Genomic DNA, 27,721 nt, shown 5'->3' on the forward strand with positions numbered 1-27,721 from the left:
CGCTCACATGGGTACACACATGTGTTCACTCAACACAGGCAGCACTTGCACAAGCTCACAAGTCACACACCTGTGCGTGATCACATGGGCACATTCAGGTGCACGTTCACATACCCACACGTGTGTGGTCACAGGGGCACATGTGTGTGCATGTTTTACCAGCTGAATGCAGTGAAAGAACCACACACAAACCTGCATCCTGGCTCAAGGTACCAAGGCAAAATGAAAAACAAAGGAGTCTTGGTCCCCTTCACAGAGACCCCCGGTATGCAGATCCTGTCCTTGGCTAGGAAGGGACCTGGACACCATCTGAGGATGAGTCTCTCCCTCGTCATTAGGGGGCAGGCCCAGAATGCCAGGTACCCACCAAGCCTCCACGAGTGACCTGCAGGGCAGGTGCCTTGAGCTGGTTCCCACTAGCCAGATGCCGAACATGGACAGGTGCGTCCACCTGGCCTGCGGGGTCTGCAGTCCTGTCGGCAGCCTGCAGCCTTCTCCCCACTGTGACTCCGGAAGAGGCTGCTCTCCCGGGGACACCCAAGGCCTGGGCCCTGTGCCACCGCCTGCCTGGCGCCCTGGAGGCCCCGGCTCAGGCACCGACTCTCGGGTGTCCCCACCTGAGGACTTCACAGCAGAAGCATACTCAGGGAAGTCAGAAACGCCAGCACCCGGGCAGCCCCGCACAGCCGTCCATCTCCTTAACCCATCGCCGTGCGGAGCCGGCGCCAGAGTCCTGTGGAGGACAGCCAGGGGCTTGTTGGCCTGGTGCCCGCGTCCAGACACCACTCAGCTCAGTCCTCGGCTGTCAAGGGGGAGGTGGCTTAGACGTCCTCACTGGGGGTACAGGGGACGGTCTGTGAGGAGCCCTCACTTCCCGGCCCACCTCCAGCCTGGCCCAGACACCTTCCTCCAGGTGTGAGCACGTCCACTCCACCCTCCGGCTCTCGGTACTCCCAGGGTCTTCCTCTCTGGGCATTTCAGACTGGGGTAGAGTTGGCTGGGCTTCCCTCTCCCTGCCTTGGGAGGCTCCGCCCTCCTGGGCATACCTGAGCCCAGGTGTGGGCTCCCAGAAGGCCCTGGGGCTGCTTCCCAAGCAAAGGGGCTCATGGTTTTTATGGGGTACCTCCTCCTGGGTGCGTCCTGCTGGCAGCCGAATGCCTGCCCCCACCAGCCAGACCCCTGCGGCAGGTGGAACCCCAGCCATCCTGGCAGCCCTGTCCCCAGGGGTCTGATTTTCTCAGGGGGAGGGCAAAGCCTCAGGGCCTGAGCTGGGGGTGGGGGCAGGCAGGCCCCTCCCCCAGGGGTGTGAGTCAGCTGCCTCCCCGGCTCCCTAATCGGAGCTAAGACAGACTTTGCTGAGGCAGCGTTTGCCGAGCGCGCGTGCCCGGCTGCGGCGGCTCCAGGAACAGGCGACGGACACCATGAGCCTCAGCGAGGAGCAGGTGCAGGGCTTCCTGGACCAGAACCCCGGCTTCGCCCAGCAGTACTTTGAGAAGAAGCTGAGCCCCGAGGATGTGGGCCGGGCCTGCGAGGACGGGCTGCCCGCGGACTGCAGCAGCCTGCGCGAGCTGTGCCAGGTGGAGGAGGGCATGGCGCTGTTCGAGCTGGTGCAGGACATGCAGGAGAGCATCAACATGGAGCGCGTGATCTTCAAGATCCTGCGACGCCTGTGCCCCATCCTGCACGCCGACCGCTGCAGTCTCTTCATGTACCGGCAGCGCAACGGCGTGGCCGAGCTCGCCACGCGGCTCTTCAGTGTGCAGCCGGGCAGCGTCCTGGAGGACTGCCTGGTGCCCCCGGACTCTGAGATCGTCTTCCCGCTGGACATCGGGGTCGTAGGGCACGTGGCTCAGACCAAGAAGATGGTGAACGTGGAGGATGTGTCAGAGGTGGGTCTGCGAGCTGGAGCGCCTCCTGCACCTGCCCTGAGGTCACCAAGAGTCAGCTGGGCTCACTGGGCCTCCAGGGGCCCTGCACAGGGCTGTCATTCTACAAAGTGGAGTGTGGACTCTGCCCCTGTGAGAGCCTCTGTCCCCCGTAAGGTCCCCTGTCCCCTGAGGGCCTTTGTCCCCTGTGAGGGCCTCTGTCCCCTGAGGGCCTCTGTCCCCTGTGAGGTCCTCTGTCCCCTGTGAGGTCCCCTGTCCCCTGTGAGGTCCTCTGTCCCCTGTGAGGTCCCCTGTCCCCTGTGAGGGCCTCTGTCCCCTGTGAGCTCCCCTGTCCCCTGAGGGCCTCTGTCCCCTGTGAGGGCCTCTGTCCCCTGAGGGCCTCTGTCCCCTGTGAAGTCCCCTGTCCCCTGAGGGCCTCTGTCCCCTGTGATGTCCCCTGTCCCCTGAGGGCCTCTGTCCCCTGTGAGGTCCCCTGTGAGGGCCTCTGTCCCCTGTGATGTCCCCTGTCCCCTGAGAGCCTCTGTCCCCTGTGAGGTCCCCTGGCCCCTGTGAGGTCCCCTGTCCCCTGAGGGCCTCTGTCCCCTGTGAGGTCCCCTGTCCCCTGAGGGCCTCTGTCCCCTGTGAGGGCCTCTGTCCCCTGTGAGGCCCTCTGTCCCCTGTGAGGGACTCTGTCTTCTGTGAGGACCTCTGTCTTCTGTGAGGCCCTCTGTCCCCTGTGAGGGCCTCTGTCCCCTGAGGGCCTCTGTCCCCTGTGAGGGCCTCTGTCCCCTGTGAGGTCCCCTGTCCCCTGAGGGCCTCTGTCCCCTGTGAGGGACTCTGTTCCCTGTGAGGGCCTCTGTCCCCTGAGGGCCTCTGTCCCCTGTGAGGTCCCCTGTCCCCTGAGGGCCTCTGTCCCCTGTGAGATCTCCTGTGAGGTCCTCTGTCCCCTGTGAGGTCCCCTGTCCCCTGTGAGGTCCCCTGTCCCCTGAGGGCCTCTGTCCCCTGTGAGGTCCCCTGTCCCCTGAGGGCCTCTGTCCCCTGTGAGGGCCTCTGTCCCCTGTGAGATCTCCTGTGAGGTCCCCTGTCCCCTGTGAGGTCCCCTGTCCCCTGTGAGGTCCCCTGTCCCCTGAGGGCCTCTGTCCCCTGTGAGGTCCTCTGTCCCCTGTGAGGGCCTCTGTCCCCTGTGAGATCTCCTATGAGGTCCCCTGTCCCCTGAGGGCCTCTGTCCCCTGTGAGGTCCCCTGTCCCCTGAGGGCCTCTGTCCCCTGTGAGGGCCTCTGTCCCCTGAGGGCCTCTGTACCCTGTGAGATCTCCTGTGAGGTCCTCTGTCCCCTGTGAGGTTCCCTGTCCCCTGTGAGGTCCCCTGTCCCCTGAGGGCCTCTGTCCCCTGTGAGGACCTCTGTCCCCTGTGAGGGCCTCTGTCCCCTGTGAGATCTCCTATGAGGTCCCCTGTCCCCTGAGGGCCTCTGTCCCCTGTGAGGGCCTCTGTCCCCTGTAAGATCTCCTATGAGGGCTTCTGTCCCCTCTGAGGGCCTCTGTCCCCTGTGAGGGCCTCTGTCCCCTGGGAGGTCCCCTGTCCCTTGTGAGGGCCTCTGTCCCCTGTGAGGGCCTCTGTCCCTGTGAGATCCCCTGTGAGGTCCCCTGTCCCCTGTGAGGGCCTCTGTTCCCTGTGAGGTCCCCTGTCCCCTGTGAGGGCCTCTGTCCCCTGTGAGGGCCTCTGTCTCCTGTGAGGTCCCCTGTCCCCTGTGAGGGCCTCTGTCCCCTGTGAGGTCCCCTGTCCCCTGAGGGCCTCTGTCCCCTGTGAGGTCCCCTGTCCCCTGTGAGGGCCTCCCTCTGTCCCCTGTGAGGGCCTCTGTCCCCTGAGGGTCTCTGTCCCCTGTGAGGGCCTCTGTCCCCTGTGAGATCCCCTGTGAGGTCCCCTGTCCCCTGTGAGGGCCTCTGTCCCCTGTGAGGTCCCCTGTCCCCTGTGAGGGCCTCTGTCCCCTGTGAGGGCCTCTGTCCCCTGTGAGATCCCCTGTGAGATCCCCTGTCCCCTGTGAGGGCCTCTGTCCCCTGAGGGTCTCTGTCCCCTGTGAGGGCCTCTGTCCCCTGTGAGATCCCCTGTGAGGTCCCCTGTCCCTTGTGAGGGCCTCTGTCCCCTGTGAGATCCCCTGTGAGGTCCCCTGTCCCTTGTGAGGGCCTCTGTCCCCTGTGAGGGCCTCTGTCCCCTGTGAGGTCCCCTGTCCCCTGTGAGGGCCTCTGTCCCCTGTGAGATCCCCTGTGAGATCCCCTGTCCCCTGTGAGGTCCCCTGTCCCCTGTGAGGGCTTCTGTCCCCTGTGAGGGCTTCTGTCCCCTGTGAGGTCCCCTGTCCCCTGTGAGATCCCCTGTCCCCTGAGGGCCTCTGTCCCCTGTGAGGGCCTCTGTCCCCTGTGAGGCCCTATGTCCCCTGTGAGGGACTCTGTCTTCTGTGAGGACCTCTGTCTTCTGTGAGGGCCTCTGTCCCCTGTGAGGGCCTCTGTCCCCTGTGAGGTCCCCTGTCCCCTGAGGGCCTCTGTCCCCTGTGAGGACCTCTGTCCCCTGTGAGGGCCTCTGTCCCCTGTGAGGTCCCCTGTCCCCTGAGGGCCTCTGTCCCCTGTGAGGACCTCTGTCTTCTGTGAGGGCCTCTGTCCCCTGTGAGGACCTCTGTCTTCTGTGAGGGCCCCTGTCCCCTGTGAGGGCCCCTGTCCCCTGTGAGGCCCTCTGTCCCCTGTGAGGGCCTCTGTCCCCTGTGAGGGCCCCTGTCCCCTGTGAGGCCCTCTGTCCCCTGTGAGGCCCTCTGTCCCCTGAGGACCTCTGTCTTCTGTGAGGGCCTCTGTCCCCTGTGAGGCCCTCTGTCCCCTGTGAGGGCCCCTGTCCCCTGTGAGGTCCCCTGTCCCCTGAGGACCTCTGTCCCCTGTGAGGCCCTCTGTCTTCTGTGAGGGCCTCTGTCCCCCTGCGCAGCCTCTGACCTCACCCTCCAGGATTGGCCTTTTGCACTCTGGGGAGGTACGGCCCCCACTCCAGGCCCTCGGGCCCCAGACCCCTCACTCACAGCTTCCTGCTCGTCAGTCTGTCACAGACTCGCTCCTGAGGCTGCACAGACTCAGGCCCACGTCTGCACACTGGACAGAGGCCTCCACACTGCTGTGCCAGGGCCACAGGGCCGGAGGACCCAGGGGTTACAGGAGGCAGCTCAGCTGGCTCTGGGGGAGGGGCAGTGGCCAGTGGGAGCCCAGTCTCCGGGTGGCTGAGAAGGTGGTCTAGGCCCTGCTCCGCAGACCAAGGCTCCTGAGGATCTGGGAAGGGCTCGGAGCCAGAGCTGCGTCAGAGGCTGGGTGGGGGGGGACCATGCTGGCCTCTAGGGGAATCAGCTGGGCCTTGGGTCAGAACGGAAGTCTACTCGTTGACAGGCACGCTGGGGGCTGTTGGGTCTGGGGCAGCATAAGCAGGACAGAGCTGTCCACGTGTGACTGGCAGGTGATGTGGCCTGGATGTGTGATGGGCAGTGGCCGGGGAGGCTTGGACCTGAAGGGTGCCCCACGGACAAGGGGGCTCCAAGGAGGAAGGGGGCAAGGAACTGCCCAACAGCCCCAGCTCCCTGCCTTGGGCACCCTCTGCCACATCCAGGGAAGGGAGCCACGGGGTTGCCCGCCTGGAACGGGTGGCTGGGAAGGAAATGGCCGCAATCCTCTTAGAGCACCTGCTATAAACGGAGCAGCCGGGCGACCTGGATATAGTAATCCCAGGATTAGCTCCTCCCTTCCGTTTTAAGAAATGGGTCATCGTGAGTCAAACAGGCAGAGAATTGCCAGGAAACACCCGGCCTCGGGCCCTGGGTGGGGTATCCAACGCCTCCCTCGCACAAGCCCAGAGGCGGAGCCTCGCCCCCACCCTGTCCTGAGCCTGCCTCCCACCCCCAGGGTCTGTTGGCCCCACAGCCGCTCCTGCACTAGGTTTGCACTCTTGTTCTGAGGGTCCGTTCCCTGCTGGGCTGTCCTGGATCAGTCCCCTCCGCATCTTGGTGCACAGCTGGGCAGGGCTCCACAGGCAAGAACTGGGCCGTGCATGGCCTACACCATCTCGGCAGAGAAACAGAAACCAGGGTCTGGATCAGCCCCATGCTGTCCTGAGCACGGGCCAGGTGAGCTTCCAGGTCCACACCCTCACTGTACAGAGGGGAGCCTGACCAGAGAGCACCTGTGCCCCTGGCCCCTGGCATGCCCTCCTCGAGGGGGATAGTGGCATGGGGGTGCTGTTTGTGGACAGCAGGGGTCCCTGTGGGGCAGGAGTGTCCACCTCCTCTGCAATAGGGAAGTGTCTGGACAAGGTGGCTGCAAGGGCTCCCCCAGGACCCCCTCAAGCACGGGGTCCCAGGCAGCTAGGAAGCCAGCTCCTGGGCCACCCAGTGTCACCTGCATTAACAGGGAGCTGGACCCAGAGAGGAGCTGGGACTCAGACCCAAGCCCTGTGATGGGGGACGCGGGCACCTCGAGCAGTGTCTTGGGCCGCCCCAGGGGAGGTGTCTAAGGGCACAAACAGGAGCTGAGGGAAGCCGCCTGCATACACAGGTCAGCGGTCTGGAGGTGGAGACAGGGCACGTGGCGGCCCAGTGTGGGGGCCGTGGCGCGCAGGCACTCCATGCCCGGCTCCCGTCTAGCTCTGCAGCCTTTGAGAGTTCGGAAGACAAAGCACGCGGAGTGGAGAGCGCGCGGCGCCTGTGGAAGGGGAAGCGTCTCCGGTGGAGTTTCAGACACTGTTTGTCTCAGCGACACAGGCACGAGCCCTCCCCCTGGCTCACCTGCGGACTCTGAGTCTTTCTCTGTCTAACAAGAGCCATTTCACCTCAGTACCCGTAACTTCCGCAACCAACAGATGAATGAATGAAGAAACGGGGTGCGGCGGCACCGGCCTCCCCTCCCCGCTGTGGGTATCTCAGGGCTGCCACCCTCCCATCGCTCCTGTGGACTCCCAGAGCCGGGGAGACGTGATGTGGACCCGAGGAAGCCGGCAGGGTCCAGCCCAGGCGGTGGCTTCGCAGCGCCTCTGTGCCCATCTCCACCCCTAGAGCACGTGTGCACAGCTCATGCTCCCCCCGGCACCTCTCCCCCGGACTGTCGCAGGGCCCCAGGGCCTCACCACAGGAGCCAGGAGCCCAGACTCAGTGTCCGGTGGGCAGGCGGGTAGCCGGGGGCTGTGGGGCAGAGGAGAGGAGATGCTGGGGAGGGGGCTTGCGGACGTTGCCTGCAGACTCCCCAGGGGCTGCATGCCAGGGAGGCACCTGCCATGTCCTTCCTGGAGCAGGAGCCGCAGAGGTGGCCGGGGCCGGAACAGAGACAGTGCTCACCACTGCACGGTGGCGTCTCGGAGCCCCACTGTGCTCTCTCCAGGGCTGGCTGTGAAGCCCGCCCCACATGGAGTCACCCTGGGGGAGGGGCTGGACCCCTCGGACCAGAAGGATGTGGCAACAGGAGGAATCAAGTGTGCCAGGGTCCCACATTTGCCTGGAGGCTAACACAGGAAGTAGACGAGTCCGGACTGCCACGCGGCCGTGATGAGCCCGGAGATCAGGCCAGGCTGGGCTCCCATGAGGCACTGAGGCGCGTCCCTCCTTGAGACATCAGTCTGGCAGGACGCCAGCATCAGAGGCTCCACCAGGGTGGGTTTTGCCATCTTGTGGATGCCGGTAGGCAGCTGGCCTCCCTCCCTGCTGTTGTCACTGACCGTCCCTCAGCGCTGGGCACCACAGGGCTGCAGGTGGCCCTTGTGCCTCCCTGAACAGGAAGGAGGGGCCAGGGGAAGGTTGGCCCCACACACAGGTTGTGAGAACACTAAGCGCTCCCCCAGCCCCGGTGCCCTCTGACCTCCTGGTGGGGCAGATTCCCAGGAATGCCCATTTGCCATGGGGCCTGTAACCCTGAGTAAACCTGAGAGAGTCATTTTAACAGCAAACAATGCAAGCAAAAGGGCGCTTATAGGCACTTTTTCATCCACTCAGTAGGGACCAAAGCGGCAGCTACTGCTTCTGGTGCCCAGTTGACTGCTGACCCGTGGGGACAGGGAGAGCCATCCTAACTGCTGGAGGTCACCCCATGGGAGGTCCAGACCCCAGCCCCGCCCATCAGAGCCCACAGCCATCCACCCTGGTCGTGGTGCCAGAACCCTTGGCCTCATGAAAAAAAAAATGGTAGGGCCCAGGAGGTATGAGGGTGAGGCCAGGGTCAGGCCCCACTCTATGAGGTCATCTGGTAGCGCCATGACCTGCACCTCTGGCCTGAGAAGCAGGACCTCCCAGGAGAGGATGAGGGGCCAGAGGTGGACAAAGCTTCTGTCATAGGAGGAGCAGGCCCAAGGCCCACATACTGACTGTATTTATCCCACTCAAGGGCCCCCAAGAAGCCACAGATCAATAGAGGGTAGAGGGGCCTGGACTGGCCTGAGACAGCTAAGGTGGGAGAGGGGTCTTGGTGACGAGGATGATGGGGCAGGCCCCAGAACCCAGGAAGCTGACCTTGTGGGTGGCCATCAGGCATGGGAGGACCCAGTGGGGAGCAAGGCGAAGCCGGTGACACCTCCACACTCGTGGTTGTTGGCTCAGAGGTGAGGTGAGCCAAGCGGAGCCCAGGGACAGTGACCTAAGCAGGGTCCGGCAGCAGCCCCAGGCCACAGCAAAGCCCTCTCTCCTCCTACCAGTGCCCCCACTTCAGCCCATTCGCCGACGAGCTCACCGGCTACACGACGAGGAACATCCTGGCCATGCCCATCATGAACGGGAAGGACGTCATGGCCGTGATCATGGCTGTGAACAAGCTCGATGGCCCCTGTTTCACCAGCGAAGACCAAGATGTGAGTGCCACCCTCCCGTGCGTGTGTGTGAGTGTGCGTCTCCACAGGCGTCTGCCCCACTCCGCGTGCTGGCTTACCTGTTGCTCTCCCTCCTGGGCACCGTGGGAGCACTGTGCCCACTGTGTGCCCTGTGCTCTGAGCATGGATTCCCTGTGGCAGACTCAAGGGCCAAGCACAAGACCTTCAACCCCTGCTGTTACGGCTCCTGTTTCAGGTTTTCTCCAAATACCTGAATTTCGCCACGCTGAACCTGAAGATCTACCACCTGAGCTACCTCCACAACTGTGAGACGCGGCGAGGCCAGGTACGCAGGCGCCGCCTGCTGGCTCTCCCAGCCCCCAGGCGGGGCTGTCAGACCAGAGGCCTCTCTGACCGGTGGGTTCAGGCCTTGACCGGTGGTATTGTGTTGGCTGGGGCTGGGGAGGGAGTGGCTCCAAGGAGAAGCATCCTCTGGCTTTTGTGGCTGTGCTGCATGGCAGGCGGGGCAAGGTCTGAACCCTGCCAACCTTCACCTTAACCTGCCGGGTGGGCAGACGTGTGTACTGCAGAAAAGCCTGCCTCACTGATACCTCTGAGTATCATTGGAAGCTGCTGGTGACCCGCAAACGAGCTACTGGCACAGAGGTCCTGGCTTCCAGCAGCTAAGTGGTTGGAAATGCAGCCAGGCCCTGGTCATCTGTTACAAAAAGAACAGCAGATCTGCTAAAAACGATGAGAGGCTGCTATGAACCTGGAGGCTGTGGGAGGAGCACCAGGGGCAACCTTCCAGCTAACAGGCTATGTGGTGAACCCCTCAGAAGCGGCGCCTCCCACAGCGCACCTGGCCCTGGTGCAGGGTGCGGCAAGGCCCTGCATCCTGGGGCCCAGTGTGGCCAGTGTAGAAGGGGCACTGGCTGCCTACACCGGAGTGGGGAAGTGTGTGTCTCAGTGTAAGGGCGGGAGGAAGATCAAAGCCAGCAGGACGGTCGAGCTGGGGCTGTGGACAGGCGACACCAGGAGAGGCCGTGCAGGGCTCTGGAAAGGCTGGGAGGCAGAATGGGAGTGGCTGGAGGCAGGAGGCAGGAGGCCAGGGTCCAGTTGAGGCCCCCAGACAAAGAGAAGGCCGGGGCTCATCCACCAGTGTCAGGACCTAGGGTGCGGCCCTTGCTGGTCCCCCACTAGGGCCATCCCTCCTCCCTCCACTAAAGGCAGATGCACACACACCACACAAACTACACACACCCACATACCTGTGGATGCTCAACCGCCCCTGCTCCCTGGTCTCGGGAGGGGCAGTCCCCTTCCCACCATGGTGCCTAGGTGACCTCAGTCTGCCCCCCGCCAGGAGCTTCTCTTCCGCCAGGGACACCTCCCTCCTACAACTCTGCTCACCACGTCTTCGGTCAAAGGAAGGAGCTGCTCCCCGCTGCGTTCTGCAGCTGCGCTGGAGCAGCTTGCGGCTGCGCTGTCCCTCGTGGCAGATCCACGAGGTGTGGGTCCACACGGCGCAGGGGCTTGCAAAGTACACACAGTGTTGTGCGGCCAGCACCACCCTCACTGTGAGACCATGCTCAGCTGCGAGCGCCGCCTGCGGCCCCTCCTGGGTCCCCAGTGTCTTCTGGCTCTGCAGACGTTGCCTCTCCTGGACGTTTCATCCGGATTTTCCATGTCACTTTAAGAAAAAAGAGTTGGTTGTTTATTTGGAAGGTAGACTTACAGAGACAGAATCAGAGAGCTCAACCTTCCATCTGCTTCTTCACTCCCCAAAGAGCCGCCACGGCCAGGGCTGGGCCAGGCTGAAGCCAGGAGCCAGGATCTCCACCCAGGTCTCCAATGTGGGTGCAGGTCCCTGGCACTCAGGCCATCCTCCCCTACTTCCCAGGCAATTAGCAGAGAACTGGATCAGAAGTGCAGTAGCTGGGACTCAAACCAGTACCCATGTGGGGTGAGGAGTCACAGGAGGCTGCTGCAGAAGCTTGGTCTGCTGTGTCACGAGGCTGACACCAAGTACTTTGGAAGTCAACATTTTTTCACAACATTGGATTTGCAGAAAACACTGGACAGGGCAGAGTCTGCCCACATCACCGGAAAGTTCAGTTTCCTGTTCGGTCTCCTCCACCAGGGCCCATGTGCCGAATCTCAACATGCCCCTCTTCCCCCAGGAGCCTCTCTGTCTCCTCAGGGTCTCTCTGTCTCCTCAGGGTCTCTCTGTCTCCTCAGGGTCTCTCAGGTCTCCTCAGGGTCTCTCGGGTCTCCTCAGGGTCTCTCAGTCTCCTCAGGGTCTCTCAGGTCTCCTCAGGGGTCTCTCTCAGTCTCCTCATGGTCTCTCAGTCTCCTCAGAGGTCTCTCTCAGGTCTCCTCAGGGGTCTCTCTCAGTCTCCTCAGGGTCTCACAGTCTTCTCAGGGTCTCTCTCAGTCTCCTCAGGGTCTCTCATCTCCTCAGGGTCTCTCTGGTCTCCTCAAGGGTCTCTCAGGTCTCCTGAGGGTCTCTCAGTCTCCTCAGGGTCTCTCTGGTCTCCTCAGGGTCTCTCAGGTCTCCTCAGGGTCTCTCAGTCTCCTCAGTGGTCTCTCAGGTCTCGTCAGGGTCTCGGGTCTCCTCAGGGTCTCTCAGGTCTCCTCAGGGTCTCTCAGTCTCCTCAGGGTCTCGGGTCTCCTCAGGGTCTCTCAGTCTCCTCAGGGTCTCTCAGTCTCCTCAGGGTCTCTCTGTCTCCTCAGGGTCTCACAGTCTCCTCAGGGTCTCTCGGTCTCGTCAGGGTCTCTCAGTCTCCTCAGGGTCTCTCTCAGTCTCCTCAGGGTCTCTCATTCTCCTCAGGGGTCTCTCTCAGGTCTCCTCAGGGGTCTCTCTCAGTCTCCTCAGGGTCTCTGTCAGGTCTCCTCAGGGGTCTCTCTCAGTCTCCTCAGGGTCTCTCTCAGTCTCCTCAGGGTCTCTCATTCTCCTCAGGGGTCTCTCTCAGTCTCCTCAGGGTCTCTCTCAGTCTCCTCAGGGTCTCAGGTCTCCTCAGGGTCTCTCAGTCTCCTCAGGGTCTCTCATTCTCCTCAGGGTCTCTCAGTCTCCTCAGGGTCTCTCAGTCTCCTCAGGGTCTCTCTCAGTCTCCTCACGGTCTCTCAGTCTCCTCAGAGTCTCTCTCAGTCTCCTCAGGGTCTCACAGTCTTCTCAGGGTCTCTCTCAGTCTCCTCAGGGTCTCTCATCTCCTCAGGGTCTTGGGTCTCCTCAGGGTCTCTCTGGTCTCCTCAAGGGTCTCTCAGGTCTCCTCAGGGTCTCTCAGTCTCCTCAGGGTCTCTCTCATCTCCTCAGGGTCTCTCAGGTCTCCTCAGGGTCTCTCAGTCTCCTCAGGGTCTCTCAGTCTCCTCAGGGTCTCTCTCATCTCCTCAGGGTCTCTCTGGTCTCCTCAAGGGTCTCTCAGTCTCCTCAGGTTCTCACAGTCTCCTCAGGGTCTCTCAGTCTCCTCAGAGTCTCTCTCAGTCTCCTCAGGGTCTCTCAGGTCTCCTCAGGGTCTCTCAGTCTCCTCAGGGTCTCTCAGTCTCCTCAGGGTCTCTCTCATCTCCTCAGGGTCTCTCAGTCTCCTCAGGGTCTCTCAGTCTCCTCAGGGTCTCACAGTCTCCTCAGGGTCTCTCAGTCTCCTCAGAGTCTCTCTCAGTCTCCTCAGGGTCTCTGTCAGGTCTCCTCAGGGGTCTCTCTCAGTCTCTTCAGGGTCTCTCATCTCCTCAGGGTCTCTCAGTCTCCTAAGGGTCTCTCGGGTCTCCTCAGGGTCTCTCAGGTCTCCTCAGGGTCTCTGGTCTCCTCAGGGTCTCTCAGTCTCCTCAGAGGTCTCTCAGTCTCCTCAGGGGTCTCTCTCAGTCTCCTCAGGGTCTCTCAGTTTCCTCAGGGTCTCTCAGTCTCCTCAGGGTCTCTCATCTCCTCAGGGTCTTGGGTTTCCTCAGGGTCTCTCTGGTCTCCTCAAGGGTCTCTCAGTCTCCTCAGGGTCTCTCAGTCTCCTCAGGGTCTCTCATCTCCTCAGGGTCTCTCTGGTCTCCTCAGGGTCTCTCAGTCTCCTCAGGGTCTCTCATCTCCTCAGGGTCTCTCTGGTCTCCTCAGGGTCTCTCAGTCTCCTCAGGGTCTCACAGTCTCCTCAGGGTCTCTCAGTCTCCTCAGGGTCTCTCTCAGTCTCCTCAGGGTCTCTCAGTCTCCTCAGGGTCTCTCTCAGTCTCCTCAGGGTCTCTCTCAATTTCCTCAGAGTCTCTCTCAATCTCCTCAGGGTCTCTCAGTCTCCTCAGGGTCTCTCAGGTCTCCTCAGGGTCTCTGGTCTCCTCAGGGGTCTCTCTCAGTCTCCTCAGGGTCTCTTAGTCTCCTCAGGGTCTCTCAGTCTCCTCAGGGTCTTGAGGCTCCTCAGGGGTCTCTCAGGTCTCGTCAGAGTCTCAGGTCTCCTCAGGGTCTCTCAGGTCTCCTCAGGGTCTCTCAGGTCTCCTCAGGGTCTCTCAGTCTCCTCAGGGTCACTCTGTCTCCTCAGGGTCTCACAGTCTCCTCAGGGGTCTCTCAGGTCTCGTCAGGGTCTCGGGTCTCCTCAGGGTCTCTCAGTCTCCTCAGGGTCTCTCAGTCTCCTCAGGGTCTTGAGGCTCCTCAGGGTCTCTCAGTCTCCTCAGGGTCTCTAAGTCTCCTCAGGGTCTCTCTCAGTCTCCTCAGGGTCTCTCAGTCTCCTCAGGGTCTCTCAGTCTCCTCAGGGTCTCTCATTCTCCTCAGGGTCTCTCAGTCTCCTCAGGGTCTCTCTCAGTCTCCTCAGGGTCTCTCAGTCTCCTCAGGGTCTCTCATTCTCCTCAGGGGTCTCTCTCAGTCTCCTCAGGGGTCTCTCTCAGTCTCCTCAGGGTCTCTCAGGTCTCCTCAGGGGTCTCTCTCAGTCTCCTCAGGGTCTCTGTCAGGTCTCCTCAGGGGTCTCTCTCAGTCTCCTCAGGGTCTCTCAGGTCTCCTCAGGGTCTCTCAGTCTCCTCAGGGTCTCTCAGTCTCCTCAGGGTCTCTCATTCTCCTCAGGGTCTCTCAGTCTCCTCAGGGTCTCTCTCAGTCTCCTCAGGGTCTCAGGTCTCCTCAGGGTCTCTCAGTCTCCTCAGGGTCTCTCATTCTCCTCAGGGTCTCTCAGTCTCCTCAGGGTCTCTCAGTCTCCTCAGGGTCTCTCTCAGTCTCCTCACGGTCTCTCAGTCTCCTCAGAGTCTCTCTCAGTCTCCTCAGGGTCTCACAGTCTTCTCAGGGTCTCTCTCAGTCTCCTCAGGGTCTCAGGTCTCCTCAGGGTCTCTCAGTCTCCTCAGGGTCTCTCTGGTCTCCTCAAGGGTCTCTCAGGTCTCCTCAGGGTCTCTCAGTCTCCTCAGGGTCTCTCTCAGTCTCCTCAGGGTCTCTCAGGTCTCCTCAGGGTCTCTCAGTCTCCTCAGGGTCTCTCAGTCTCCTCAGGGTCTCTCTCAGTCTCCTCAGGGTCTCTCAGGTCTCCTCAGGGTCTCTAAGTCTCCTCAGGGTCTCTCAGTCTCCTCAGGGTCTCTCAGTCTCCTCAGGGGTCTCTCTCAGTCTCCTCAGGGTCTCTCAGGTCTCCTCAGGGTCTCTCAGTCTCCTCAGAGTCTCTCTGGTCTCCTCAGGGTCTCTCAGTCTCCTCAGGGTCTCTCAGTCTCCTCAGGGTCTCTCAGGTCTCCTCAGGGTCTTGGGTCTCCTCAGGGTCTCTCAGGTCTCCTCAGGGTCTCACAGTCTCCTCAGGGTCTCTCGGTCTCCTCAGGGTCTCTCAGTCTCCTCAGGGTCTCTCTCAGTCTCCTCAGGGTCTCTCATTCTCCTCATGGTCTCTCAATCTCCTCAGGGTCTCTCAGTCTCCTCAGGGTCTCTCTGGTCTCCTCAGGGTCTCTCAGTCTCCTCAGGGTCTCTCAGGTCTCCTCAGGGTCTCTCAGTCTCCTCAGGGTCTCTCAGTCTCTTCAGGGTCTCTCAGTCTCCTCAGGGTCTCTCAGTCCTCAGGGTCTCTCTCAGTCTCCTCAGGGTCTCTCAGTCTCCTCAGGGTCTCTCAGTCTCCTCAGGGTCTCTCAGTCTCCTCAGGGTCTCTCTCAGTCTCCTCACGGTCTCTCAGGTCTCCTCAGGGTCTCTCAGTCTCCTCAGGGTCTCTCATCTCCTCAGGGTCTCTCTCAGTCTCCTCAGGGTCTCTCAGTCTCCTCAGGGTCTCTCAGTCTCCTCAGGGTCTCTCTCAGTCTCCTCAGGGTCTCTCATTCTCCTCAGGGTCTCTCAGTCTCCTCAGGGTCTCTCATCTCCTCAGGGTCTCTCTGGTCTCGTCAGGGTCTCTCAGTCTCCTCAGGGTCTCTCAGTCTCTTCAGGGTCTCTCGGGTCTCATCAGGGTCTCTCATTCTCCTCAGGGTCTCTCATTCTCCTCAGCATCTCTCTCATTCTCCTCAGGGTCTCGGGTCTCCTCAGGGTTTCTCTCAGTCTCCTCAGGTTCTCTCATTCTCCTCAGGGGTCTCTCTCAGTCTCCTCAGGGGTCTCTCTCAGTCTCCTCAGGGTCTCTCAGGTCTCCTCAGGGGTCTCTCTCAGTCTCCTCAGGGTCTCTGTCAGGTCTCCTCAGGGGTTTCTCTCAGTCTCCTCAGGGTCTCAGGTCTCCTCAGGGTCTCTCAGTCTCCTCAGGGTCTCTCATTCTCCTCAGGGTCTCTCAGTCTCCTCAGGGTCTCTCTCAGTCTCCTCAGGGTCTCTCAGGTCTCCTCAGGGTCTCTCTCAGTCTCCTCAGGGTCTCTCAGTTTCCTCAGGGTCTCTCAGTCTCCTCAGGGTCTCTCATCTCCTCAGGGTCTTGGGTTTCCTCAGGGTCTCTCTGGTCTCCTCAAGGGTCTCTCAGTCTCCTCAGGGTCTCTCAGTCTCCTCAGGGTCTCTCATCTCCTCAGGGTCTCTCTGGTCTCCTCAGGGTCTCTCAGTCTCCTCAGGGTCTCTCATCTCCTCAGGGTCTCTCTGGTCTCCTCAGGGTCTCTCAGTCTCCTCAGGGTCTCACAGTCTCCTCAGGGTCTCTCAGTCTCCTCAGGGTCTCTCTCAGTCTCCTCAGGGTCTCTCAGTCTCCTCAGGGTCTCTCTCAGTCTCCTCAGGGTCTCTCTCAATTTCCTCAGAGTCTCTCTCAATCTCCTCAGGGTCTCTCAGTCTCCTCAGGGTCTCTCAGGTCTCCTCAGGGTCTCTGGTCTCCTCGGGGGTCTCTCTCAGTCTCCTCAGGGTCTCTTAGTCTCCTCAGGGTCTCTCAGTCTCCTCAGGGTCTTGAGGCTCCTCAGGGGTCTCTCAGGTCTCGTCAGAGTCTCAGGTCTCCTCAGGGTCTCTCAGGTCTCCTCAGGGTCTCTCAGGTCTCCTCAGGGTCTCTCAGTCTCCTCAGGGTCACTCTGTCTCCTCAGGGTCTCACAGTCTCCTCAGGGGTCTCTCAGGTCTCGTCAGGGTCTCGGGTCTCCTCAGGGTCTCTCAGTCTCCTCAGGGTCTCTCAGTCTCCTCAGGGTCTTGAGGCTCCTCAGGGTCTCTCAGTCTCCTCAGGGTCTCTAAGTCTCCTCAGGGTCTCTCTCAGTCTCCTCAGGGTCTCTCAGTCTCCTCAGGGTCTCTCAGTCTCCTCAGGGTCTCTCATTCTCCTCAGGGTCTCTCAGTCTCCTCAGGGTCTCTCTCAGTCTCCTCAGGGTCTCTCAGTCTCCTCAGGGTCTCTCTCAGTCTCCTCAGGGTCTCTCATTCTCCTCAGGGGTCTCTCTCAGTCTCCTCAGGGGTCTCTCTCAGTCTCCTCAGGGTCTCTCAGGTCTCCTCAGGGGTCTCTCTCAGTCTCCTCAGGGTCTCTGTCAGGTCTCCTCAGGGGTCTCTCTCAGTCTCCTCAGGGTCTCTCAGGTCTCCTCAGGGTCTCTCAGTCTCCTCAGGGTCTCTCAGTCTCCTCAGGGTCTCTCATTCTCCTCAGGGTCTCTCAGTCTCCTCAGGGTCTCTCAGTCTCCTCAGGGTCTCTCTCAGTCTCCTCACGGTCTCTCAGTCTCCTCAGAGTCTCTCTCAGTCTCCTCAGGGTCTCACAGTCTTCTCAGGGTCTCTCTCAGTCTCCTCAGGGTCTCAGGTCTCCTCAGGGTCTCTCAGTCTCCTCAGGGTCTCTCTGGTCTCCTCAAGGGTCTCTCAGGTCTCCTCAGGGTCTCTCAGTCTCCTCAGGGTCTCTCTCAGTCTCCTCAGGGTCTCTCAGGTCTCCTCAGGGTCTCTCAGTCTCCTCAGGGTCTCTCAGTCTCCTCAGGGTCTCTCTCATCTCCTCAGGGTCTCTCTGGTCTCCTCAAGGGTCTCTCAGTCTCCTCAGGGTCTCACAGTCTCCTCAGGGTCTCTCAGTCTCCTCAGAGTCTCTCTCAGTCTCCTCAGGGTCTCTCAGGTCTCCTCAGGGTCTCTCAGTCTCCTCAGGGTCTCTCAGTCTCCTCAGGGTCTCTCTCATCTCCTCAGGGTCTCTCAGTCTCCTCAGGGTCTCTCAGTCTCCTCAGGGTCTCACAGTCTCCTCAGGGTCTCTCAGTCTCCTCAGAGTCTCTCTCAGTCTCCTCAGGGTCTCTGTCAGGTCTCCTCAGGGGTCTCTCTCAGTCTCTTCAGGGTCTCTCATCTCCTCAGGGTCTCTCAGTCTCCTCAGGGTCTCTCGGGTCTCCTCAGGGTCTCTCAGGTCTCCTCAGGGTCTCTCAGGTCTCCTCAGGGTCTCTGGTCTCCTCAGGGTCTCTCAGTCTCCTCAGAGGTCTCTCAGTCTCCTCAGGGGTCTCTCTCAGTCTCCTCAGGGTCTCTCAGTTTCCTCAGGGTCTCTCAGTCTCCTCAGGGTCTCTCATCTCCTCAGGGTCTTGGGTTTCCTCAGGGTCTCTCTGGTCTCCTCAAGGGTCTCTCAGTCTCCTCAGGGTCTCTCAGTCTCCTCAGGGTCTCTCATCTCCTCAGGGTCTCTCTGGTCTCCTCAGGGTCTCTCAGTCTCCTCAGGGTCTCTCATCTCCTCAGGGTCTCTCTGGTCTCCTCAGGGTCTCTCAGTCTCCTCAGGGTCTCACAGTCTCCTCAGGGTCTCTCAGTCTCCTCAGGGTCTCTCTCAGTCTCCTCAGGGTCTCTCAGTCTCCTCAGGGTCTCTCTCAGTCTCCTCAGGGTCTCTCTCAATTTCCTCAGAGTCTCTCTCAATCTCCTCAGGGTCTCTCAGTCTCCTCAGGGTCTCTCAGGTCTCCTCAGGGTCTCTGGTCTCCTCAGGGTCTCTCAGTCTCCTCAGAGGTCTCTCTCAGTCTCCTCAGGGTCTCTCTCAGTCTCCTCACGGTCTCTCAGTCTCCTCAGAGTCTCTCTCAGTCTCCTCAGGGTCTCACAGTCTTCTCAGGGTCTCTCTCAGTCTCCTCAGGGTCTCAGGTCTCCTCAGGGTCTCTCAGTCTCCTCAGGGTCTCTCTGGTCTCCTCAAGGGTCTCTCAGGTCTCCTCAGGGTCTCTCAGTCTCCTCAGGGTCTCTCTCAGTCTCCTCAGGGTCTCTCAGGTCTCCTCAGGGTCTCTCAGTCTCCTCAGGGTCTCTCAGTCTCCTCAGGGTCTCTCTCATCTCCTCAGGGTCTCTCTGGTCTCCTCAAGGGTCTCTCAGTCTCCTCAGGGTCTCACAGTCTCCTCAGGGTCTCTCAGTCTCCTCAGAGTCTCTCTCAGTCTCCTCAGGGTCTCTCAGGTCTCCTCAGGGTCTCTCAGTCTCCTCAGGGTCTCTCAGTCTCCTCAGGGTCTCTCTCATCTCCTCAGGGTCTCTCAGTCTCCTCAGGGTCTCACAGTCTCCTCAGGGTCTCACAGTCTCCTCAGGGTCTCTCAGTCTCCTCAGAGTCTCTCTCAGTCTCCTCAGGGTCTCTGTCAGGTCTCCTCAGGGGTCTCTCTCAGTCTCTTCAGGGTCTCTCATCTCCTCAGGGTCTCTCAGTCTCCTCAGGGTCTCTCGGGTCTCCTCAGGGTCTCTCAGGTCTCCTCAGGGTCTCTCAGGTCTCCTCAGGGTCTCTGGTCTCCTCAGGGTCTCTCAGTCTCCTCAGAGGTCTCTCAGTCTCCTCAGGGGTCTCTCTCAGTCTCCTCAGGGTCTCTCAGTTTCCTCAGGGTCTCTCAGTCTCCTCAGGGTCTCTCATCTCCTCAGGGTCTTGGGTTTCCTCAGGGTCTCTCTGGTCTCCTCAAGGGTCTCTCAGTCTCCTCAGGGTCTCTCAGTCTCCTCAGGGTCTCTCATCTCCTCAGGGTCTCTCTGGTCTCCTCAGGGTCTCTCAGTCTCCTCAGGGTCTCTCATCTCCTCAGGGTCTCTCTGGTCTCCTCATGGTCTCTCAGTCTCCTGAGGGTCTCACAGTCTCCTCAGGGTCTCTCAGTCTCCTCAGGGTCTCTCTCAGTCTCCTCAGGGTCTCTCAGTCTCCTCAGGGTCTCTCTCAGTCTCCTCAGGGTCTCTCTCAATTTCCTCAGAGTCTCTCTCAATCTCCTCAGGGTCTCTCAGTCTCCTCAGGGTCTCTCAGGTCTCCTCAGGGTCTCTGGTCTCCTCAGGGTCTCTCAGTCTCCTCAGAGGTCTCTCTCAGTCTCCTCAGGGGTCTCTCTCAGTCTCCTCAGGGTCTCTTAGTCTCCTCAGGGTCTCTCAGTCTCCTCAGGGTCTTGAGGCTCCTCAGGGGTCTCTCAGGTCTCGTCAGAGTCTCAGGTCTCCTCAGGGTCTCTCAGGTCTCCTCAGGGTCTCTCAGGTCTCCTCAGGGTCTCTCAGTCTCCTCAGGGTCACTCTGTCTCCTCAGGGTCTCACAGTCTCCTCAGGGGTCTCTCAGGTCTCGTCAGGGTCTCGGGTCTCCTCAGGGTCTCTCAGTCTCCTCAGGGTCTCTCAGTCTCCTCAGGGTCTTGAGGCTCCTCAGGGTCTCTCAGTCTCCTCAGGGTCTCTAAGTCTCCTCAGGGTCTCTCTCAGTCTCCTCAGGGTCTCTCAGGTCTCCTCAGGGTCTCTCAGTCTCCTCAGGGTCTCTCAGTCTCCTCAGGGTCTCTCAGTCTCCTCAGGGGTCTCTCTCAGTCTCCTCAGGGTCTCTCAGGTCTCCTCAGGGTCTCTCAGTCTCCTCAGAGTCTCTCTGGTCTCCTCAGGGTCTCTCAGTCTCCTCAGGGTCTCTCAGTCTCCTCAGGGTCTCTCAGGTCTCCTCAGGGTCTTGGGTCTCCTCAGGGTCTCTCAGGTCTCCTCAGGGTCTCACAGTCTCCTCAGGGTCTCTCGGTCTCCTCAGGGTCTCTCTCAGTCTCCTCAGGGTGTCTCATTCTCCTCATGGTCTCTCAATCTCCTCAGGGTCTCTCAGTCTCCTCAGGGTCTCTCTGGTCTCCTCAGGGTCTCTCAGTCTCCTCAGGGTCTCTCAGGTCTCCTCAGGGTCTCTCAGTCTCCTCAGGGTCTCTCATCTCCTCAGGGTCTCTCAGTCTCCTCAGGGTCTCTCAGTCTCTTCAGGGTCTCTCAGTCTCCTCAGGGTCTCTCAGTCCTCAGGGTCTCTCTCAGTCTCCTCAGGGTCTCTCATTCTCCTCAGGGTCTCTCAGTCTCCTCAGGGTCTCTCAGTCTCCTCAGGGTCTCTCTCAGTCTCCTCACGGTCTCTCAGGTCTCCTCAGGGTCTCTCAGTCTCCTCAGGGTCTCTCATCTCCTCAGGGTCTCTCTGGTCTCGTCAGGGTCTCTCAGTCTCCTCAGGGTCTCTCAGTCTCTTCAGGGTCTCTCAGGTCTCGTCAGGGTCTCTCATTCTCCTCAGGGTCTCTCATTCTCCTCAGCATCTCTCTCATTCTCCTCAGGGTCTCTCAGTCTCCTCAGGGTCTCTCAGTCTCCTCAGGGTCTCGGGTCTCCTCAGGGTTTCTCTCAGTCTCCTCAGGTTCTCTCATTCTCCTCAGGGGTCTCTCTCAGTCTCCTCAGGGGTCTCTCTCAGTCTCCTCAGGGTCTCTCAGGTCTCCTCAGGGGTCTCTCTCAGTCTCCTCAGGGTCTCTGTCAGGTCTCCTCAGGGGTTTCTTTCAGTCTCCTCAGGGTCTCAGGTCTCCTCAGGGTCTCTCAGTCTCCTCAGGGTCTCTCATTCTCCTCAGGGTCTCTCAGTCTCCTCAGGGTCTCTCTCAGTCTCCTCAGGGTCTCACAGTCTCCTCAGGGTCTCTCTCAGTCTCCTCAGGGTCTCTCAGTCTCCTCAGAGTCTCTCTCAGTCTCCTCAGGGTCTCTCAGTCTCCTCAGGGGTCTCTCTCAGTCTCCTCAGGGTCTCTCAGTCTCCTCAGGGTCTCGGGTCTCCTCAGGGTCTCTCAGTCTCCTCAGGGTCTCTCAGTCTCCTCAGGGTCTCGGGTCTCCTCAGGGTCTCTCTCAGTCTCCTCAGGTTCTCTCATTCTCCTCAGGGGTCTCTCTCAGTCTCCTCAGGGGTCTCTCTCAGTCTCCTCAGGGTCTCTCAGGTCTCCTCAGGGTCTCTCTCAGTCTCCTCAGGGTCTCTGTCAGGTCTCCTCAGGGGTTTCTCTCAGTCTCCTCAGGGTCTCTCTCAGTCTCCTCAGGGTCTCTCAGTCTCCTCAGGGTCTCAGGTCTCCTCAGGGTCTCTCAGGTCTCCTCAGGGTCTCTCAGTCTCCTCAGGGTCTCTAAGTCTCCTCAGGGTCTCTCTCAGTCTCCTCAGGGGTCTCTCAGGTCTCGTCAGGGTCTCAGTCTCTTCAGGGTCTCTCAGTCTCTTCAGGGTCTCTCAGGTCTCCTCAGGGTCTCTGTCAGGTCTCCTCAGGTCTCTCATTCTCCTCAGGGTCTCTCAGTCTCCTCAGGGTCTCTCTCAGTCTCTTCAGGGGTCTCTCAGGTCTCCTCAGGGTCTCTCTCAGGTCTCCTCAGGGTCTCTGGTCTCCTCAGGGTCTCTCAGTCTCCTCAGAGGTCTCTCAGTCTCCTCAGGGGTCTCTCTCAGTCTCCTCAGGGTCTTAGGTCTCCTCAGGGTCTCTCAGTCTCCTCAGGGTCTCGGGTCTCCTCAGGGTCTCTCTGGTCTCCTCAAGGGTCTCTCAGGTCTCCTCAGGGTCTCTCAGTCTCCTCAGGGTCTCTCTCAGTCTCCTCAGGGTCTCTCAGTCTCCTCAGGGGTCTCTCAGTCTCCTCAGGGTCTCGGGTCTCCTCAGGGTCTCTCTCAGTCTCCTCAGGGTCTCTCAGTCTCCTCAGGGTCTCTCAGTCTCCTCAGGGTCTCTCTGGTCTCCTCAGGGTCTCTCAGTCTCCTCAGGGTCTCGGGTCTCCTCAGGGTCTCTCTCAGTCTCCTCAGGGTCTCTCAGTCTCCTCAGGGGTCTCTCAGTCTCCTCAGGGTCTCGGGTCTCCTCAGGGTCTCTCAGTCTCCTCAGGGTCTCTCAGTCTCCTCAGGGGTCTCTCTCAGTCTCCTCAGGGTCTCTCTCAGTCTCCTCAGGGTTTCGGGTCTCCTCAGGGTCTCTCAGTCTCCTCAGGGTCTCTCATTCTCCTCAGGGTCTCTCAGTCTCCTCAGGGTCTCTCATTCTCCTCAGGGTCTCAGTCTCCTCAGGGTCTCTCATTCTCCTCAGTGTCTCTCAGTCTCCTCAGGGTCTCGGGTCTCCTCAGCGTCTCTCATTCTCCTCAGGGGTCTCTCTCAGTCTCCTCAGACGTCTCTCTCAGGTCTCCTCAGGGTCTCTGGTCTCCTCAGGGTCTCTCAGTCTCCTCAGAGGTCTCTCAGTCTCCTCAGGGGTCTCTCTCAGTCTCCTCAGGGTCTCAGGTCTCCTCAGGGTCTCTCATCTCCTCAGGGTCTCTCTGGTCTCCTCAGGGTCTCTCAGTCTCCTCAGGGTCTCTCAGGTCTCCTCAGGGTCTCTCAGTCTCCTCAGGGTCTCTCTCAGTCTCCTCAGGGTCTCTCAGGTCTCCTCAGGGTCTCTCAGTCTCCTCAGGGTCTCTCATCTCCTCAGGGTCTCTCAGGTCTCCTCAGGGTCTCGGGTCTCCTCAGGGTCTCTCAGTCTCCTCAGGGGTCTCTCTCAGTCTCCTCAGGGTCTCTCTCAGTCTCCTCAGGTTCTTGGGTCTCCTCAGGGTCTCTCAGTCTCCTCAGGGTCTCTCAGGTCTCCTCAGGGTCTCTCAGTCTCCTCAGGGGTCTCTCTCAGTCTCCTCAGGGTCTCTCATTCTCCTCAGGGTCTCTCAGTCTCCTCAGGGTCTCTCATTCTCCTCAGGGTCTCAGTCTCCTCAGGGTCTCTCATTCTCCTCAGGGTCTCTCAGTCTCCTCAGGGTCTCGGGTCTCCTCAGGGTCTCTCATTCTCCTCAGGGGTCTCTCTCAGTCTCCTCAGACGTCTCTCTCAGGTCTCCTCAGGGGTTCTGTGAGGTTTCCTCGGGCATCTCTCTGGGGTCCTCTCAGGGGTCTGTGAGGGTGCTCAGACATCTCTTTGAGGTCTCCTCAGACGTCTCTCTCAGTCTCCTCAGGGGCCTCTGGGCTGTGCCATCTCTCAGATTTGCCCCGTGTCTGTGGCCTGGCCTACTGAGTGGTGTTTCCGGTCTTCGGAGGTTTTGCTCCCGATCAGCCCAGGTTCCTGCAGCATCGCGGTGGCAGTGCATAGCCGTGTTTTCTGGGTTCCCCAGCAGCTGCCCCGCCAAGGCACTTGGGAGCTTCATCCAGGTCCCCGACGTGGGCGCAGGGACCCAAGGAACTGGGCTATCTGTGGCTGCTTTCTGAGGCCCATTGTCAGGGAGCTGGATCAGAAGTGGAGCAGCTGGGACTCGAGCCAGTGCCCATATGGGATGCCCATGAACTCTCTGAAGCACCTGGCGTCCCAGCTCTCACATGTGCTGTGTTCACAGTTACTGCCTCATGTGAGCACCTGAACCTCTTCTCTTACTAGATGCGACTTCTTATGTCTTCAGCACTAATTCTCACAGGTCACCTCCGTCTCTTCTTGGTGACATGTGCCCCTGCCTTCCTCCCCTAACTGCTTGATTCTGTGCGTGTGACATGAGTGGCAGTGCCAGGACCCTTAACCTGTTTTCTGTGTCCAGCAGAACACAGTGTCCCTGTCCAGTTCCTCCTACCTCCAGTGTCGCAGGCTCCACTCATTCCCCAAATCATGAGAGTGAGTGCCTCTCCCACTCCCCTCAGTGAGGTTTGTGCCATCTGTGACACAGCTGGCACTGTCCACCTGCACCTGATCTCACACCTGACTCCATCTTTGGGTGAGGGTTCACCTTGCTCTGCAAAGCTCCACAGGCCCTGGGCAGTGCGGGCAGATGTGGACGGCCACACAGGGACACAGCAGCACTGCCCTGGGAGGGCCTGGCGGCCTGGTGTCTCCTGAGCAGCCTGTCTGGACCTCCCCAGGGTGCACTGGTGGAGCACCTGCCCTTGTGGCCTGGGTGCAGATCCTCAGCCCTTTTTTTTTTTAAAACAGGAGTGCTTTGTTTTTCTCATTATTTAAAACATCTTTGTATATTTGGATGCAAGCCCTTTATCAGATATGGATTATTCTCTTAACTGTATTTTTCTAAACAGAAGTTTCTAATTTTAATTAATCTAGCATATTTTTCCTTCATGGATTGTGCTTTGTATTATATCTAAAAACTCATTGGTGGCTCCAAAGCCACCTAGATCTTCTGCTGTGACCTCCTAGAAGTTTCCATAGGTTCATTTTTGCGCTTGGCTCTGTGGTTCATTTTGTGAGGGGCGTGAGGCATGCATCTGGACGCCTTTGCTTGTGGACACCCTGTTGTTCCCGGGCCGCCCGGTGCAGAGACCAGCTTCTCCCATGAGTGCCCCTGCTCCCGTGGAGGACCAGCCCCTGCTCTCGTGCAGGTCTCCGGGCCCTGCTCCCGTGGAGGACCAGCCCCTGCTCTCGTGCAGGTCTCCGGGCCCTGCTCCCGTGGAGGACCAGCCCCTGCTCTCGTGCAGGTCTCCGGGCCCTGCTCCCGTGGAGGACCAGCCCCTGCTCTCGTGCAGGTCTCCGGGCCCTGCGCGCCGGCACCATCAGTGTGCGTGTGTTCTTTCCCCAGCACCCTGCTGTCCACAGCACTGCACCTCACAGCGCCCTGAACGGGGAATGTCAGCCGCCCAACTGCTTTTGTCTTCTGTAACATTGTGCCGGCTAGGCTAGGTTTTTTGCCTTTTCACATAAACTTTAGAATCAGTTTGTCAATATTGACAAAACACCTATTTGTATTTTAATTGGGATTGTGTTAGAGCTGTAGATCAAACAGGAAAGAATCTGGGTCAGGACAGTCATTTTGCTGAGTAGTGAAGATGACGGTTACGATGCCCGCATCCAGGATCGGGGCGGGGGTGAGTCCTCGCTCTGCTCCTGACCCCAGCTCCTGCTGATGAGCACCCTGAGGGGTGGCAGTGATGGCTCAAGTAGTTGGGTCCCTGCCGCCCACGTGGGAGACAAAGGTGGAGCTCGTGGCTCGTGGTTTTGGCCTAGCCCAGCCCTAGCTGTTTCAGGCATTTGAGGCATGAAGGAGTAGATGGGAGAGCTCTGTCTCTCTCCATGTGTCTGCAACAAATAAATAATACACATGTAACAGATCTCCTAAGCATGAGCAGAGTTTCACTTGGAGTATTTTTACTGTATTTACTTGGAGCTTCGGTTTCTTTCATCAGAGTGTGTAGTTCCTGCACATAGACCTTGCATATTTCAGTAGGTTTATGCCAGGTATTTAGGTTCTGGTGCTAGCGTCAGAGGCACTGTGTTCTTGACTTCGAGCTGCAGCTGTTCGTGCCGCTGCGAAGGAAAGCAGACGACTGTGCAGTGTGAGCCAAGATCCCGGGAGCCCACTGCAGGGCTCGCTCTTCCCCGAGTGCTGATTACTGCGGCACTGACCCCGGGCGCTTGTGGACGAAGACCTTTCTTACTTCCCTTCCAATCCGTGTGGCTGTTATTTTGTCTTCTTGAGCCAGTGAGGACTCTGGGTGTGGGACACGAGGGTGGGAGGGGAGTGCACCCAGTTCCTGTTGGCCCCGCTTGGTGCAGGGTGCGGACTGTGCTTCTCACGGAGCGCGTCCCTCTGTTTCTGGCTGCCGAGGGTGCTTGTTCACAATGGTCGGGTTTTGTCACAGGCTTTTCCCTGATGAGAGTGTCAGTTTCCCTCTTCATCCCACGGACAAACAGGCAAACTCGCCTTGCTAACATGTAATAAATACCACTGGCCATGGAGTGTAATTATTTTTTTTAAAGATTTATTTATTTATTTGAAAGTCAGAGTTACACAGGGAGAGGAGAGGCAGAGAGAGAAACAGAGAGAGAGAGAGAGAGAGGTCTTCCATCCAACAGTTTACTCCCCAATTGGCTGCAACGGCCAGAGCTGTGCCAGGAGCTTCTTCCGGGTCTCCCACACGGGTGCAGGGACCCAAGGTCTTGGGTCATCTTCTACTGCTTTCCCAGATCACAGCAGAGAGCTGGATAGGAAATGGAGCAGCCGGGTCTTGAACCGGCGCCCATATGAGAAGCCGGTGCTTCAGGCCAGGGCGTTAACCTGCTGCGCCACAGCGCCAGCCCCTGAAGTGTAATTATTTTTACACATTATTATATTGGCTGTGCCAATGTTTTGTTAAGAATTTTTACTTCCGGTAAAAACTCCTTTTTGTGAGCTATATAGGTCCGCATTCCTCTTTACTGTAATGCCGTTGTCTGATTTTGCCATTAAGACAATGTGTTAAAGTATTCTGTGTTCTGAAGACGTGGCGGGGGCAGGGAAACAAAGTCCCTTTCTCCTGCTCTCTCATAACACAGAACCCCAAGCAAGCTCTGCAGTGGACACGGTGGACACAGCTGTGTGGCCCCTGTCCCGGAGCCAGGAGCCAGCGTCGCAGCTCGCAGTTGAGGGCTTAGCCCCACAGGACGGCCCCCCACTCTGACACCAATCTGGAGCCCTAGGTGGGGATACCCACAGGCCCTCCTTGGGGTCCATTAATTCACCAGAGCCACCCAGAGCTCAGGGGGACACTTCTGTCCACCGGCTGGTTACAAAGGACGCCATGAGGCCCCGGGAGAAGGGACGCACAGACTGTTGAGGGGCTGCATTACAGAGGTGTGTCCACCACGTCCTCGGCCACTGCGGATCAGCTCAACCTTCAGCCCCTCCTCTCCCAGGGCCTGGGGGTGGGGCTGAGATCCCAACCCTCTCATCACATGGTTGGTTCCCCTGACAACCAGCCCTCATCCAGGAACACCTCACACTGGGCACTTTGGAGGTGTCTGGATTTAGGAGTTCTGTGCTAGGAACCAGAAAGGAAAACCAAGCACATGTTTTATGCTATCATGCCTGCCCTTCAATGTTCTGGAAGAGATCCTACTGAAGTAGCATGATTTGTGCCTAAATACTTGGTAGAATTCACCAGCGAAACCATCGGGGACCGATGCTGTTTTGGAAGGCTGGTCATCGCTGACTTGTTTTCTTCTACACTGAGAGATCTATTCCGGTCAACTGACATCTTAGGTGCCTTTTGGTGCCCCTCAAGGAACTGGTCTTTCTCGTCTCACTTGTTAAATCTGGAGCCACAGAATTGTCACAACACAGTGGCTGTCACTTAGTGATGGAACACGTCCTGAGAGAGGCCGTGCAGCCTCACAGAGCGCCTGGTGCTGGCCGGGGCTGCGCGCTGGCCCCCGTCGTCGGAGGGGCGGAAGTGTCTTCCCTGAGGTGGCTGCTCTCTTGGTGTGGCGTCACTGGTCGTGCTCTGCTCTCCTGAGCTCGGTTACTGGTTTGACTGCTGTGTGCACTCGGCGCTGTGAATTCCCTCCCAAGGGCGCTCTCACTGCAGCCCGCAGATTTGGACAACTGGCATCCTCGTTTTCATTTAGCTTTAAATTTCTCTTGAGCTTTTGGCCCGCCTATTACTTAGAAGTTGTTGTTAATCTGTTGGAATTTTCCAACCACCTGCCGGCAGTGTTCCCGCTGCTTTTCTACTTTAATTCCACTACAGTGTGAGAACACAATTTTATTTTGATTCTTGTTCATCGGAAGGACTTAAAAGGTGCTGTGTCCCAGGATGCGATCCGTCCGGGGACGTGTCCGTCTGGGAAGAGCATCCACCTGCTGTTGCCGGGAGCAGCTGGCTGCACCATGCCCCCAGGCGCTGCTCGGCCTGCAGTTCCCTCTTGCTTTCTGCCTGCCGAATCCACCCCTCTCTGGTTTTGGCTGTACCTGTGGGCTGACCCGTTCCTCCAGGCGGCGCTGCCTGTCTCCGTCGTGTGGTGTGACGCT

The 27,721-nt window shown here is 59.3% G+C and overlaps 1 protein-coding gene across 1 annotated transcript in view; it reads left to right on the forward strand.

The window, feature by feature from the left end:
• The first annotated feature begins 1,319 nt into the window (after positions 1-1,319).
• Positions 1,320-27,721, forward strand: part of PDE6B (phosphodiesterase 6B) — a 49,859-nt gene continuing 23,457 nt past the window's right edge. The window contains exons 1-3 of the mRNA XM_070067931.2: positions 1,320-1,889; positions 8,554-8,706; positions 8,921-9,010. Coding sequence (XP_069924032.2) covers positions 1,422-1,889; positions 8,554-8,706; positions 8,921-9,010 — 711 coding nt within the window. The 5' untranslated portion in view covers positions 1,320-1,421. The remainder of the gene's footprint in view (positions 1,890-8,553; positions 8,707-8,920; positions 9,011-27,721) is intronic.

This window comes from Oryctolagus cuniculus, chromosome 2 (assembly GCF_051225735.1).
Source record: "Oryctolagus cuniculus isolate XC-2025 breed Fujian yellow rabbit chromosome 2, ASM5122573v1, whole genome shotgun sequence".
In the NCBI taxonomy this organism is placed as follows: Eukaryota; Metazoa; Chordata; class Mammalia; order Lagomorpha; family Leporidae; genus Oryctolagus; species Oryctolagus cuniculus.